At 38.3% G+C, this 15,699-nt stretch overlaps 1 protein-coding gene across 1 annotated transcript in view; it reads right to left on the bottom strand.

Moving 5' to 3' along the window:
- DCDC1 (doublecortin domain containing 1) overlaps positions 1–15,699 on the bottom strand; it is a 469,848-nt gene that overhangs the window by 66,280 nt on the left and 387,869 nt on the right. Inside the window, exon 19 of the mRNA XM_075547690.1 lies at positions 7,752–7,933. Coding sequence (XP_075403805.1) covers positions 7,752–7,933 — 182 coding nt within the window. The remainder of the gene's footprint in view (positions 1–7,751; positions 7,934–15,699) is intronic.

Genomic DNA, 15,699 nt, shown 5'->3' with positions numbered 1-15,699 from the left:
TAAACAGTGTGGCTTTATCTGACCTCTGGCTAGACAAAGAAGAAAAACTACCATGAGGGAGGGGTCAAACATCTACTCTCCATCTTATGATTTGTTTTTCCAGTACCTCACCCCCAAGGTACCATATGTGGTAGTCTGGGTATTTTAGAGAAACAAATCTACAGAAATTCATATGTGTAAGAGAGAGTTTTACATAAATGTGCATCAAGAGAACATCCCAACCCAGTGCTGCCCAAGACCAGAAGCCCAACATTAACCCATCAACCCATATGTCCAACACCAATCCACAAAGTCTTCCTCCATCTCACAAAACAGATGCAATGATGCTGATTGCAGGAGGAAAGCCGAGTCAGTGAATGTGTAAGCATCTCAGCGCTGGCAAAGGTCTCCACACCACTGCTCCAGCACACAGGGTGCGATCTTCAAGCAAGAAGCCAGAGAAGGAGAAAGGCAAGGCTCACTGACCCATTTATCCTTCTGCCCTTCAATTAACCCAACATGTGTTTATCGGCCAGGTGGGCACAATAAACTAACTACCTCACTGCCCCTCCACGTTCCCAAGTGTAATGTCCCTCTCCAGGGACAGGTTTCTCCTGACAACGTGTCCAAAGTCTGTGCCAGGAACGCTGGCCACCCCTGCCTCGAAAGGCGCTCCAGCCGTGCTCCTTCCCAGACAAACGTGCTCGTTCGACTGGCAGTCCCGAGCACGTTCACTGCTCTCCCCCAGAAGCGTAATTCAAACGCATCAGCCCTTCTCCAGTCTTCCATATTCAGTGTCCAACTTCCACACGCATAAGGGGCTACTGAAAATGTTTCCGCTGGGCCAGGCCCACAGTAGTCCGCTAAGTAACATCCTTTCTTTTCAAAACTGTAAAGAGGTCTTATGCAGCGCATTTACCTAACGCAGCATGTCTTTTGATCTTTTGTCCGCTGCTTCCATGTGGCACCGATTGAGGATCCTAACAAGACAAAGTTCTTGACATGACTTTCACATTTTCCTCCATTTATCATGACGTTACCTATTGGTCCAGGTGCAAGGATTTGCATTGTCTTTCTTTCTTTCTTTCTTTCTTTCTTTCTTTCTTTCTTTCTTTCTTTCTTTCTTTCTTTCTTTCTTCTTTTTTTGTGTTTTCTTTACCTTGCTTTGTAATCCCTTCTGAAGGCTACAATCCTTGATCTTCTGGTGAAGATCAAATCCTTCAAGTCCTCCTCATTTTCAGCAAGCAAGTATAAGTTTGTTTAGATAGTAAGCTAGGAGAGATGAAATTCAAGCTTCAATCTCTGGGCTTTTCATAAGACATAATTATAGAATGAGAAGAGTTTAGATTTTTGAAAGTGAGGAAACTGAGGCGTGAGTTGCTACTTGAATTACCCTGAATTTCCCTGACACATTAAAGTTCGAGAAATAAGGTTCCGTGACTTTCACCAAGAAATCAACATGGATCATCTGGCTCACATGGGTTCAGAGCAGTGGCTCTCAACTTTCCTAATGCATGGCCCTTTCATACAGGTCTTCATGCTGTGGTGAAGCCCAACCATAACATTATTTTCGTTGCTGCTTCATAACTATAATTTTGCTACTGTTATGAATTGGGCAACTCCTGTAAAAGGGGTTGTGACCCACAGGTTGTGAACCGCTGGTTCAGAGGGTCCAGGAAAAGCAGAAAGTCTTATCTCTGATGACATTGCTTTCTCAGGGACAGAGCGGAGAAGCATCACATGGAGCTCTTGCCCTGAAGACTGTATTATAAATCGTACAATGTGGCCACTGAGAGAAAAGCGATAAGAGAGAAGCTGTGTCTCCCAGGCTCACAGACAACTACCAGAACCAAAAATGAAACTCACTGCCATCGCGTCAATGCTGACTCCTAGTGACCCTATAGGACAGGGTAGTACTGCCCTTATGGTTTTGCCAGACTGGAACTCTTTATGGGAGTAGAAAGGCCCCTCAGAGAGGCTGGTGATTTTGAACCAATGACCTGTCGGTTCACAGCCAACTCCTAAGCACTCCACCACCTGGGCCCCTCAAGCAGCTACCCCTCTGCAATAATGGAGACTCCCTTCCAACCACCCGCCAGGCGGCCTTCCTCAGGCTGGGCCCACTTTGACTTCAGTCCAGCTCCTGGGCCACCAAAAGCAGCCGTGGGTACTTGCAAAGAGTTGTCACGTCCACTGGCGCTACGAATGGGTGCATTTTCCCCTTGACTTCCGTCTCGTGTCACTGCTCTTCATCAAGACCCAACTAAAACCTCTCCCTCCCCCCGTGGTCCTCACAGGGCGGCCCCGCACCAGGCTCCCCTTCCTGGTTGACCACACCTGTTGTACACTTTGGTCACTTGACCACTTTTACTTCCGTGCAGTTAAAATACTGCCACGTCTGGCTTTCGGGTTGTTTCACTAAGCAAATTCCCTGACACCAACAATGGAAAGTTCTTTAAGAGCAAGACTGCTTTGCCTTGATTTTGTTTTCTGTTTATATCTCCGCAGACCATGCAGCATCCATCCATGTGCACCGTGTAAACGTAACAGAAGCCTGTTGAAAATAATCACAGTTTTTTTTGGCCATCTTTTTCCCTCCTCTTCCAACCTTTTTGCTTAACTGTTGAGGAAAGAGCTGTAAGAAGTAATTTTATATTTATCAGTAAGATTTTGTTGTATGAAGATTTTATTGCCTTAATGGGATAAGGCAATTAAGCAAATAATTAGGCCTTCCATTTCTCTGAGAGGGACTTAAAGGAAATGAGCCAGTGGGAACCCATTCCTTGATCCTCGTGTTAGCAGCTCTGAGGCTGACGGACAGCACATGAGGGATGGGCTGGTTTTTCATGGAGAGATGCTGGTCGGGTGAGGGCTATTCTGAGACTGTAACTTCACAGGTAGGTACCACCACCAACAAAAAGTTCCACCTATATTACTTTAAAATTAATTTTTGCATAGACTTTTCCTTAAGTCCTATGAAATTAACTTTGCCTTATTTCAACAAGTAAAAGTCATATCAAGTGTCCACCTTTGACCTTTGAATTCTTTAAAGAACTCTATGGAAAAAGTTCTAATTTGGGTGAAAAAATACTGATCAAAGAAAAATTATAATAGATATGAGCTGGATTTATTTCACGATACTTTAAAATTTGGGTTAGAATACATAAAATATGCAGAGTACTTAAAATGCAACTATTCTTGTCTTGATTTAGATAAATATAAGCAAAAGGAAATGTGGTTGTAAAATTGTGAAATGAATAAAAATGAAAGTAATCTGTATTTACAGAGGTGGTCGTTCAGAAAGCTCGGGAACCTGTCAGACCTTGGAATTTGAAAAATTATTTTTGAATTACTCATCTGTCTCACGAACTGTCATATAGTCAATATAATTCAGATTAAAAACTGCAGAATCACTATGTTAACAACTATTTTCTTATACAGAGACACGTGTATAGTCATTCAAGCATATAAAAAGAAAATATCTTCGTATTTAGGATAATCAATATTTACCTCTCCAAAAACTGATGAAAATCTGTTTGGTTTATTTCTGTTTCAGAATCCTTGGTGACATGGATTTTCACATCCTTTTTCCTTTCAGTGTCAACATTTCTGAAACAAATGATCCAAGATTTGATTGATATGTCAGTATACACTGTCAATTATCTTTTCAACTTGTTTAAATATGTGAAAAATCATAAGGTCCTATTTTATCATGAGTTTTCCCTACAATAATCTGCCTTACTACAGAAGATACTTTCAAAAACCATCAAAATTAAATATTAAACTTCACAAACATTGGTACTATAAATGAATTTTATCCCCCAAATCAATTCTCAGTATTTTAATCCTCTTGTAATAATGCCAAACACTCTGAGATGTGAATTCATCAGCTATGAAGGTAAGGCACAGATTATACTGATTTTGCCTATGGTGTTTTATTAATATGTGTCTCTAAAATCAATCCATACCTAAACATTTCTCATCTGAGAAAAAAATAATGATGGTTAGAAAAAAAGAATGTTTCTCTAGAAGACACATCTACTCAAATTTTCAAGTTAAAAAGCTATTCTTTGCACTTTTAGAAACTTCACATTATATTAAGTGAAAGCCACTGTAACTAACTATACTTATTGATTATTACAGTAGAAATGATCAAATTTATGTATCAATTCATGTATTAATTAGTTCATTGATTTAATAAGACTGATTTAAATAATGTATGGCCTTGAATCATGTGGTAAGTAAAGCGATTCTGTAATACTTTAATATTGGACTGACCAGGCTACACTGCTCCACAACACAGAGTGCAGTGATACACGTACAAATGAACAAATGCACCATAGCTGTTCTTTATCTCATGAATGGAGACATAAGCAGTAAGTACAGGCAGAGCGGGACATGCTGTGCTGGTGAGGAGCCCGTAGCAAAAAGAGCAACATTCAGACCAACATCTAGAAATGAAGTCCAAACATATTTGCAAAAGATCTGTCAGATGAAGGTGGCTTGGGAAGCGTTGGGATGAGGAAGGGAGTTTCAGAGAGGGAAACGGGAAGAGCGTTGACAGGAGCTAAAGCTCAAGAAGTAAGCAGGGAGAAACAGGGCCTTTAAGTTTCTACTAAGGAGCAGGAGCAAGCCATGGATTGTAACTTACAGAGACATAAGACGCCTCACATATATACATTCAAATGATCTACAATAATAAGGGGTTTTTTAAATGGTTTCATATGGAACTTTCCTTTTACAGTTCCTTACACTATCATTTATAAAATTTCCTCCCTGTTAATTTAGGGTCCGAGAGATAAATTTCACCTGTGACAAAAGAAAAATTATGCTGGTCTTAATTTATTCAAAATATCCCATCATTATCAAAGCTCCCTGTTGTTGATAGGTCCATCCGGTTGTGCCCAGCTCATCGAGACCCCTGTGAGGAAACAGAACTGCCCTACTGGCGAGAGAGGCTACTTACTCACCATGGGGAACAAATACTATTTGACTGTCCTTTGACTTTGTAGGTGGATGAATCCCCACCAACAACCAAAACCCAAACTGGAGTGAATTATTAAATGATTGAAGGGTGTTACAAGATCAGGATTGGTTGAAATTATTCTATATTTCATCATTCTGGCCTGATTTTGCTTTTAAAGTCACCAAACAAGCCAATTCTCTTTCTTTTTTTTAAGTGCCAGGCAAGTGATGTATCCACATCTGCCATTAGAATGTCTTTCTGCTGGCAGGGAAGGCCTTTAATCTGGATACATTCACAGTAATACAGAGGGCCTCCACCTGACACAGCTCTGGGAGGCCACTCCGACCGGATCAGTATGGATGTGCGAGAGGGACCCTCCAAGCTTGGCGGCACTCTGAGCCTGCAATGCTAGTGAACACCGGGTCCATGTAAGTCGTCTGTGAAGCTGAACTTAAACATAGTGCTGGTGGGGGAAAGTCCTACTGATGATCCTATAGAACAATTTTCTGCATCACCAAATGAATCACTCAATGATAGTTTAATTTTAGTAGCATTTTATTGTTATGCCAGTATGCTTCAATAATTTGAGAATAATTAATTCAGGTCCTGAACAGACTGACTTTCTAATACCTGAATATTTGATTCACCAGGACATTCTGCCCCATGACCGTATCATGGCAGACAGTGGTGAGAATCGCATACCCTCTGTTAGAATAGTTGTTCCAATGAACAAATCTCTCGTATGATATTTGGATTATCTGCTTAAACTGTGCGTTTAAAATATTAATCTGCTGAGAGGAATTCTGTAAATAATTTTGATCCAAATAAATTTAGGAGATAATAGACATTACATGCTAACTTTGGATGTTAGAAAAAAAAACATGTACTACTTTAAGGGCATTACTTTCACACGTTACATCTAGCAGAATGAGCTAATTATGAAATGTATGCGTCAAAGATTTCAATTTCAGGCTTGACTTTACTTTGAAGATTAATTTTTTACTTTATCATCTTTACAGGCAGTTCAGTGGACAGCCGATCTGAATGTTACTCATTGTTCAGCGATGTATGAAGTATATTTAATCAATGTGAAGAAAGTAATATTAAACTATTATCACAGCCTCAAATATTCTAACCATTCCAAAAGAAAGGTCAAGAGGTAATATTACAGCTAATAATATGAGAAACAATGTGTTTAACTCATTCTCCGCATCAAAATTTTTCAATAATCTATTATTCCTTTTGTCATAAAATGTAATGACAATGTAGCAGGCAATTTTTCTCCTATGCTGAGAAAATCTTGGCTGTTTGGGAAGACTTTAATATTCATCTTATAAAATAAGCTAAAGTGTAATTCATTGTTATTCTAGGATAATAACATTTCCTAGTGTAATTTCCAAGACAAGAACACAAGTGAATGAAGTTATGTTTTGAGGAACTGCATTTGTTCATCAAGTATTTCAAATGTCTAAACATAACCAAATAATTGTGTATAAAAATATAAATAGTTTCCAAGTTATGTTTAAGAATCGATTTGTGTGAGTTCAGTTATGTCAAGACAGCAGTAAAGCTCAAACAAAAGAAATATTAATTCAAAACAGATGTAGTAATCATAGAACTTTTTAAATCAGAATGACTCAGTTTCACCTTATTGTGTTCTCCTGTGCTCACTCTAAATGAGCAATGTTCAAATGAATTTCCTGAAAGTGAAACCATCTTAATATTTAATTGAATCTTCAAATATCAATGTGGAGCTTAAAAAAATAAGTGCACATTCTACTAGAAAACATCTTTAAGCCAGAAGACAAACATCTGGAGAAACTAGAATGTATATGAGGGGTACCAAAATAAAACAAAACAAAACTTGCTCTGGAAAGAGCAGAGCTCTCACACTGCGCATTTTTCCCACTATGTGAACATAGAACAACTTGCTCTGAGTTAGTGCACCAAGTGGCGTCTCCTGGGAAGGTTCTCTCTGGTCACAGTGAATTTTTTCACAAAAGCAGTTTCACTTGAACCTCATTTTTTGTTATGGCCAATTTATGAGAACAGTGTGTGGCTGTGAAATTTTGTTTCCTGCTTGGAAAAGATGCTGCCGAAACTGATGTGATGTTCAACACAGCTTTTAAGGACAGCACTTTGGGAAAATCGCAAGTGTATGAGTGGTTTTCTCCTTTCTAAAAGGTGAACTGTTGATTGACAATAAACCTTGTTCTGAACATCTGTCAACTTCCCAAAGGGACAGAAATGTTGACTCATAGTGCATTTGGAGTTCACTTCACCAGGTCAGACTGTTAATTAAGTTTTCTGTTTAGAGGTTTTGAAAAGATCGCATAACAGTGTGCAACAAAAAAAGGCCTAATATATGGCAGATGGGGGACTGGTTTTGCCACTACGACAATGCACTTGCTCACACAGCCATCTCAGTGTGGCAGCTTTTGGCAAAAAAACAGCATGCCTCTCTTGCCCCACGCACCTTACTCACCTGACCTCACTCCATGTGACTTCTTTTTGTTTCCAAGAATAAAGAGGGTCATGAAATGACAGCAATTTGACGATGTAGAATAGGTGAAGAAAAAAAAATGTGGACGGTGCTGTCAGCCATTGAAATAGATGAGTTTGAAAAAAAATGTTTCCAAGAATGGAACACAGATTTGACAAATGTATTAAGTGTAATGGAGAGTACTTTGAAGGTTATAAGGTTGTTTTGTAAAAAGAATTTAAACACATAGCTTTGAAAACAATTTTTTACCCTGTTTTGGGTACCCCTTGTACTAATTGTAAGGTAGGAATGAGTAATTCTTACTGTACTTTCCATCTTCGTGAGCTGTCTGTCCCAATTAAAATAAGAGCTGTCTTTTTATTCTTGTCTCCATTTTGCAAAACTCTGAGTCTTACAGGAACACATTGCTTTGGTGTTTTGTAGGAAGGCCTCTTCAGGGGAGGGCTATTTGGAACCAGCAGTCCTTCTATTGGCCAGTCAAAATTCTTCAGAAATAAATGAGGGCAAAAGAGAACAATAAGAACAACAGAAAAAAAACCCTAAAAAACAATTCATTTCTTGATTTAAATAAAATATTGAACACATTTCTTATATCTTTAAATTATGTAATTGTTCAATAAAAGTGTATCGGACACCTAAGATGTTCCAGACATTTGTAATTAATGTTTTATTTGAATAAAGAGCAGAGATAATTTAAAATAACTCTTGTAACAATCTGTTTTGTGTTACACATGACTGATTAACTCTTTTCCAGAGAAGCATCATTTTAGAAAAGCAGAATTGAATTAACTTAGAATCATTTTTGCTCATGTGTGAAGTATCTTTGCTCAACATGAAGGGAAGAAGAATGGGTGAAAGTGGTTTCACAATAGCTTAAAATAATATTAACTTAAACTAGAGCTTTTGGGCAAAGAAGAAAACATGTGGGAAACATACCAGACACCAGAGTGAGATAATAAAAAGGCTCAAACAAATTTCAGATGTTTTTGCTGTAGAGCTCACGGAAAAATCGGATTTACTATATACCAAGCACACTGCTAGGAACTGGAACTTGGACTGTCACTCCTCGAGGGATCTATAAGAGGTCTTCACAAATCTACCTCAAAGTTAGTTGGCATTTACAATCTCAGGGTCATCGTAGCAGAATTACCTGCAGAGAGGGATAGGGCCACACAGAAAGAGAGCTGAACTCGGCCATGCTACCTAGCAGAGACCCAAAGCCTTGCCTGGAGCTAGCAGAGTAATGGGGGAGACAAAGAATGGGTACACAATAAGTCTAATAGTTGAAGGTTAACAGGCCATGATATATGGAGGAAGGAGCAAATATGGATCCCAGATCTGTAGTCTGGGCAACAAGGTAGGTGAGGTGCCAACACAAGGAGACACTTTCAGAAGAAAAGCAAATGGTGAAAGGAGTCATCAGAGATCATGGTGTTAGGCATGGTCCCTACTTGTTTCCCTACATTGATAAACAATTGTCCTGACAATATTCATCACTAATCTGTCACTGTCATTCTGTAAAATATGACTGTTTCATATAAGTGTGAGCCTGTTTTTGTATGTTATATTGTCTTCAACTTATAAATGTGTCTATCTCTGCACAGTACCACATTGTTGTAATTCTGATGGTCTTATATTTGTTCATTATGGATATTTGACCAGTTAAGTACATCCAATTTGTTCTATTTTAAGAACTGGTTCTTTCTTGTCCTTTACTCTTTCATATACACAGAACAATAAGTTTGGTTAGTTGTTTTTGTTGTTGTCTTAAATTTGTTAAGCTATAGCTGGTCTATACAAAGGTACTGACACAAAATTTCATGTGAATTTCTAATCAATTCCTAGTTTGCAAGGGTTTTTTTTCTTGTTGAATTATATAAAAGCCCTTATTCTGTAGGGATTGAGATGTGAGATATGATTATCTTTTTAAAAATTATGTGTTTAGTTATATTAATTAAATTTTAAATGTTAAATAAACCTTAGTCCCTAAGTGAATAAAAATCAATCATTATTTTTTATTTTTCATAGAACATTAACTGAACAATCACATAGATCAAGAAAATGTGTTTTATATAATGATTTATTGTGTAAAAGAGAATAATCCAAGTATTGAAATATATGATTTGTCTCCATTTGCACAATCTCCCTCTCTCAATAGTGCTTTAAAATTAGGACCTTTGGCCAATCAGTGACACTATAAACAGAAGTTGCTTAAATTCCACGGAGATGATTGATAAGATTCTCTACCTTATATAGGGAGGTATCTAAGGTGAACCAGAGACAGATAATAAACATAGATGCAGGAATGGATTTAGGGTTTACACTTAATCCTAGCTCCGCTCTAAAAACACTTAGTTCTGATGACATGGCCTGGCCCAATACTCGCCCTCCTGAAGGAAATACAGACGAAATGGGAGCTGTAGCAAAATGTGGTGAAGAAATTAGATCGTGAAGAAATCAGATAGAATAGTGTCTGGGGTTTAAAAGGCTTGTTTCCAAAAAAGCAGTCATCTAAGTGAGACGTCAACTAAACCCACATGGAATAAGCACACCAACACCCATGATTCAAGGATTATGAATGATAAATCCAAAGTAGAAGAAGGGAATAGTAAGAGGGCTTAAACTGTGGGATTCTGGAGTGCGGATGGGTACGGATGACAGTGGGAGCCGAGATACAGGTGTGAGAGCAACACAGGAAATAAGCCTGTGGTGATTTCCCTCTAGCCATCATTGAGGGATGGGAGCAACCTAGTTATTGGGCAGAGACAGAGAGCATTGAAGAGACAACGCGCATAAATTTAAATGACAAATTTGACTTGAATGTTTAAAATTGAGTCACGATCTCCCTTCTGAAACACTTTGGGCTTGATCTGGTTTTTAATATTTTATTATTATTGGGGTTTATTTCTGTTGTGTTTTGTCATTATCGGTAGCTTTCTTGACACTTTGTTATGGGTTTCATATGTCTTCAGTTTGAAACACAGCATGGGTGAATCTATAGAGACAACTTCAATGAGGGTTCTGGGGGATGAGGTGGGGAGGAAGCAGGGGTCTGTTAGAGGAAGCTGATATCAAGGGGTTCAAGAAGGAAGAAAATATTTTCAAGCTGATTTTGGTAGCTATTGTACAACCCTGCTTGGTATGATTGAACTATGGAATAATATGATGTCTGGCTTAGCGCCTCATAAAATGGTTTGGGGGAAAAAAAAACCCTTACTTTTCTTAAGGCAAGGGTTTTACCCAGGTTTCACTTTTTCCCATATTTTGTATAACACATCACTGTGCATTTATTTATTTATTTGGGTTTGCAAGCTTCCATAGAAAGAATGCAAAAGTGGTTGATGTGGTTTCTAAATTTTATGGAGTAATAATAACTTTAGCGTTGTACAATGACAACATATGGTTGTTGGTAATGATGTATATGACATTTAGCCATCATACTAAAAAAGTCTTTCCATTTCTTGTTAAAAATAAAGTGTTTTAAATAAGTTACAAACAAAATCCAAAATACTTCAAAGATTAAACATATTGAAACAGCATGTAATTTTGATCTTCTAGTTCATTTCAACAATGAGTAAATAAGCAACACTAATTGCATTAATTGGAAGAAAAGCAGTATAAATCAATGTTTAAAAATCTAATGAGTGGGCTATCATTTTAGGGTTCTTCACCTATATTTTAATGTAATATTTTGCTTGGCACACATGTTAATAGCAGAATACATTGAAGTCAAGTTATCAAACTTCAAAAAAAGTTATGTTCAATTACAAAATTTTTATTTTCTTCCTGATCTTTTGGTCAGGGAGAATCTAAATGAAAAAGATCCAACTTTAAAGTGTGTATTTAGATAAATATCTATTTCCTACTAATGAAACAACATGATACTAAGGTTACTGAGAAAAAAATATCAAAAGTTAGGACAAGCTCACTGAATCTTTTCATTGAAAACTTTCCTATTGATTAAACAATTTTCTTAGTGTAAGGGGTGGTAGGATAAGTGGGATGCACAACTTCTACAAAAAGTTAAGCATTGAATTCAACTCTTATCTAACAAAGCAATTCAGAGCAAATCAACTTTATACTAGTTTGGAACATAAAAGATGGTAAGCAAAGACTGGATAGAAGAAACAAGAATAATTTTTTAAAAACATTGAAATATTAGTAAATAACTTAAAATTTTCCTATTTCTATATTTTGGAGCCATAGAAGAAAAAGACAAAAGAAATAAGATTCGTGTACAAAAGTCCATGCATTTGGAATGTATGAACTTTCAGCTAGCAGAATCAAGATCTGGAACTGAGATTTTTTTCAATATGCCCAAAATGTGTATTTCTGGTGAACATATCTGAAGTGTGAGGTCTTAACCTTTATCCAATAATCTAAATTTCTAAGTGAAATCAGCTTCCCTTATTTACTCACTATTAATAAACTAATAGATTTACCACCTTTCTTTCTGCAGCCTCTGCACATCCCTTCTCACCACTTACACACCCTGTCCCTGCCATGAAGTCTCTTCTGATTCATAGCAACCCTGTAGAGGGTTCCAAGACTGCAGAGTTCTACAAGGGCGGAGAACCTCAGCTTTCTCTGTAGAATGGCTGCTCGCTTTGAACCACAGACCTCGTAGTTGGCAGCCTAACACCTAGCCCTCAGGGCCACCAGAACTGCTTTACCACTTATGTGACCAATAATGATCTGCATCTCTTACCAAAGTAATCAAATAGACAGTTGATATTCCTTTTGTTTTCTACAGATCTCTCACATAAAAATACTTTAATTCCATAAACAGTGAAATTTAGGAATTCTAGAATCACTATCAAGTAGCTCATCCTAAAACCTTCTGTAGCTTCAAGCTCAGGCTTTCCACTATTTCATTCATAAATATTAAAATCCATTGCCATTTACCTTTAAGTACCTAGAAATATACCTTCTCAATTTACAACATTTTGCCCGAGTTAAAAAAATCAAATCCCAAGAAAATATTTCAGCAATCATAGTATAAACTTGACGTAATCTTATGTGTTTATAAGACTTTTGACATGCTTACAAGCATTCTATCGTCAGCTATCTCAAGTGGAGATTGCTTATACAAGTGTAGCACTTTTCATTTGGAATGAATAGCAATATTTAAGAGAACAGCGCCCACACACAAACCATTTATCAGAGCACGAGAGCAAACAGGCTGCCATTATTACATTCACAAAAACAATTCCCGTGGTCTCTAAATTTCCCTAACTGCTTTCACGTCCATTATTCTATTTTAGAAGCTCCATGTTAATGAACAGGAGCCCTGGTGGTGTAGTGTTTATGTGTTGAAGCTCAGTACATTGAAACCACCAGCTGCTCCATGGGAGAAAGATGGGGCTTTCTACTCCTGTAAAGAGCGACAGTCTCAGCAACTCACAGGGCACTTCGCCCTGTCCTTTAGGGTTGCTATGGGTTGGCACCAGCTTAATGACAGTGAGCTTTGTCGATGAATTGAAGGAAAAATTGGAGTCTCAGGTTAGTGTTGCTTAGATGGTTTCCTCCGATTCCATATTTTGACCTATTTTTAGAACCACTCAAGCCATCAGCCTGGCTACGTTTTCCTTATACAGATTGTAAGACTTGGTGAAATGACTCAAAAATAACCTGGGTTTTAAAAACCCAATGCTTCCTATGTGTATCTTCTGCCTTCCTTCCTTGTCCATTAGTCATCACCTCTGCTTTCGACCTTTGTGGTGTTTTTCTTCTCGACACAGAGCGTGTATTTCATTGAACATAAGCTCCAGCAGGTCTATGTCTGTCTCCTTCCTTGTTCTATGTTGCCTAAATACATAATAAACTGCAGTTAGGTAAATAAGTCAAGCCGGAAGTGACCAAAATGTTCAGAATGTGATAGAGAGCATATTTCCTAATCTAATCTCATTGTTTTATAAATTTGGAACATTGATCCGAGCCAATTATTTACCATTCTATTTTGAAATTAGTCTTCTTTTGCTACCGTATCAATTATGTAATAAACAGGCCTGAGAGAAATGAGGTTTCATTAGAAAAGGTGGATTTGTGCCTTTAGTAAAGCAGACAGCATTTAATTGAAAGAGAAGTAGCTGAGTTCTGTGCCTGGCAACCACTTCCCTCTCTTCCTCAGATACTTAAAGAAACAGCAGTAGTCTTCCTATAGAGTGACGACTACTACGCCACTCCTGTACATTATCCCTCGGAACAACCCAAAGCTAAAAAGGACAGCGTTTGTTGAGGAATAAAGCTCAGAAGGCAGAAGGGATGGGTTGCTGTTAGGTGCCATCTGGTTTCTGCACCATCTTCACAACTGCTCCCAGGCCGAAGCCCATTGTTGCAACCATGGTTTCAATTCATCTCCTAGAGGGCCTTCCTCTTTTTCACTGCCTCTGCTCTACTTTACCCAACATGATGTACTTCTTCAGGGACTGGTCTCTCCTGACAACATGCCCAAAGTATGAAGAGGTATCAAAACAACCCCCTCCAAAACAAAATTGCACTGGGCAGAGCTTTGGTAGTACACATTTTCCCCCTAGGGTGCATCCAGCAACTCGCTCTGAGTTAATGCACCCAGTGACATCGCCTTGGAAGGTGCTCTCAGGTCACACTGAATTTTCCATAAATGCAGTCTCACTTGAACCTCGTGTTTTGTGATGGCTGATTTAAGAGAACAGTGTACAGCAGTAACATTTTGTTTCCTGCTCGGGAAAAAATGTCGCAGAAAATGTTGTGATGTTGAACACAGCTTACAAGGACAGTGCTATGGGGAAAACTCAAGTGCTGTGGTTTTCTTGTTTCAAAAAAGGTAAAATGTCGATTGATGACAAACCTCAACTTCCCAAATGGATGAAAATGTCAACTTCTAGTGCATTTGGAGTTTGTTTTACCGGGTCAGACTGTTATTCAAGCTTTCTATTTCGAGGTTCTGAAATGATTGAGTAACAGTGTGCAACAAAAAAAGGCCTGATTTGTGGCAGACGGGGGACTGGTTTTGCAAACATAACAATGCTTCTGCACATGCAGCCATCTCAGTGTGCCAGTTTTGGGGGAAAAACGGTGTGCCTCTCTTGTGCTGACGCACCTTACTCATGTGACCTTGATCCATGCGACTTCCTTTTATTTCCAAAAATGCAGAGGGACCTGAAAGGACAGTGATTTGACAACGTAGAAGAGGTGAACAACAACAACAACAACAACAACAACAACAAAAAACAAGGGAAGTGCTGTCAGCCATCCAAACAGATAAGTTTGAAAAATGTTTCCAAAAATGGAATGCAGACTTGACAATTATATAAAGTGCAATGGAGAGTACTTTGAAGGTGATTAAGTTGACTTGTAAAAAAATTTCAATACATAGCTTTGAAAAAAATCCATTTTTTTGAGCAGTAGCCCCTTGTATATAAGAAGAAGACTTGTTATCTTTACTTCTAAGGGGCACTCGGACCTTACTTCTTCTAACACAGATTAGTTTGTTCTTTTAGCACTCCACGGTACTGTCAATATTCTTCTCCAGCACCACAATTCAAATGATCAATTCTTCTTCAGTCTTCCTTATCAGCGTCCAACTTTCATACGCATTTGATGTGATCGAAAACACCAAGGCTGTGTCATGTGCACCTTGGTCCTCTTTGCTTTTCAACACTCTGCAGAGGTCTTGTGCAGATTTACCTAATGCAATGTAAAGTCTTGATCTCTTGACTGCTGCTTCCATGCGCCTTGATTGTGTAGCCAAGGAAAACGAAATCTTTAGCAAATCCACCTTGTCTCCCTTTATCCTATTATTACATATTGGCACAGTTGTGAGGGTTTGGGTCTTCTTGGCATTGAGATGTAGTCCATCATGAAGGCTGCGATCCTCGATCTTCATCAGCAAGTGCTTCAAATCCTCTCACTTTCAAAGCAAAGTTGTGTCATCTGCATTTTTGAACAGCGGCTTTCAAACTGTGGGTTGCGACCCTTTTGGGGATCAAACAACCCTTTCACAAGGGTCGCCCAATTCATAACAGTAGCAAAATCACTGTATGAAGTAGCAACAAAAATAATTGTATGGTTGGGGTGACCACAACAGGAGGAACTGTTTTAAAGGGTCGCAGCATTAGGAAGGTTCAGAACCATTGATTTTGAAGGTTGTTAATAATCCTTCCCTGAATCCTGATGCCACATTCTTCTTCATATAATGCAGCTCCTTTAATTATTTGCTTAATATACAGATTGAAGAAGTATAGTGAGAGGATGCAACCCTGACACATAC

The sequence above is a fragment of the Tenrec ecaudatus genome, chromosome 4 (genome assembly GCF_050624435.1).
Source record: "Tenrec ecaudatus isolate mTenEca1 chromosome 4, mTenEca1.hap1, whole genome shotgun sequence".
Classification (NCBI taxonomy): domain Eukaryota; kingdom Metazoa; phylum Chordata; class Mammalia; order Afrosoricida; family Tenrecidae; genus Tenrec; species Tenrec ecaudatus.
This window is presented reverse-complemented; position numbering and strand designations above follow the sequence as displayed.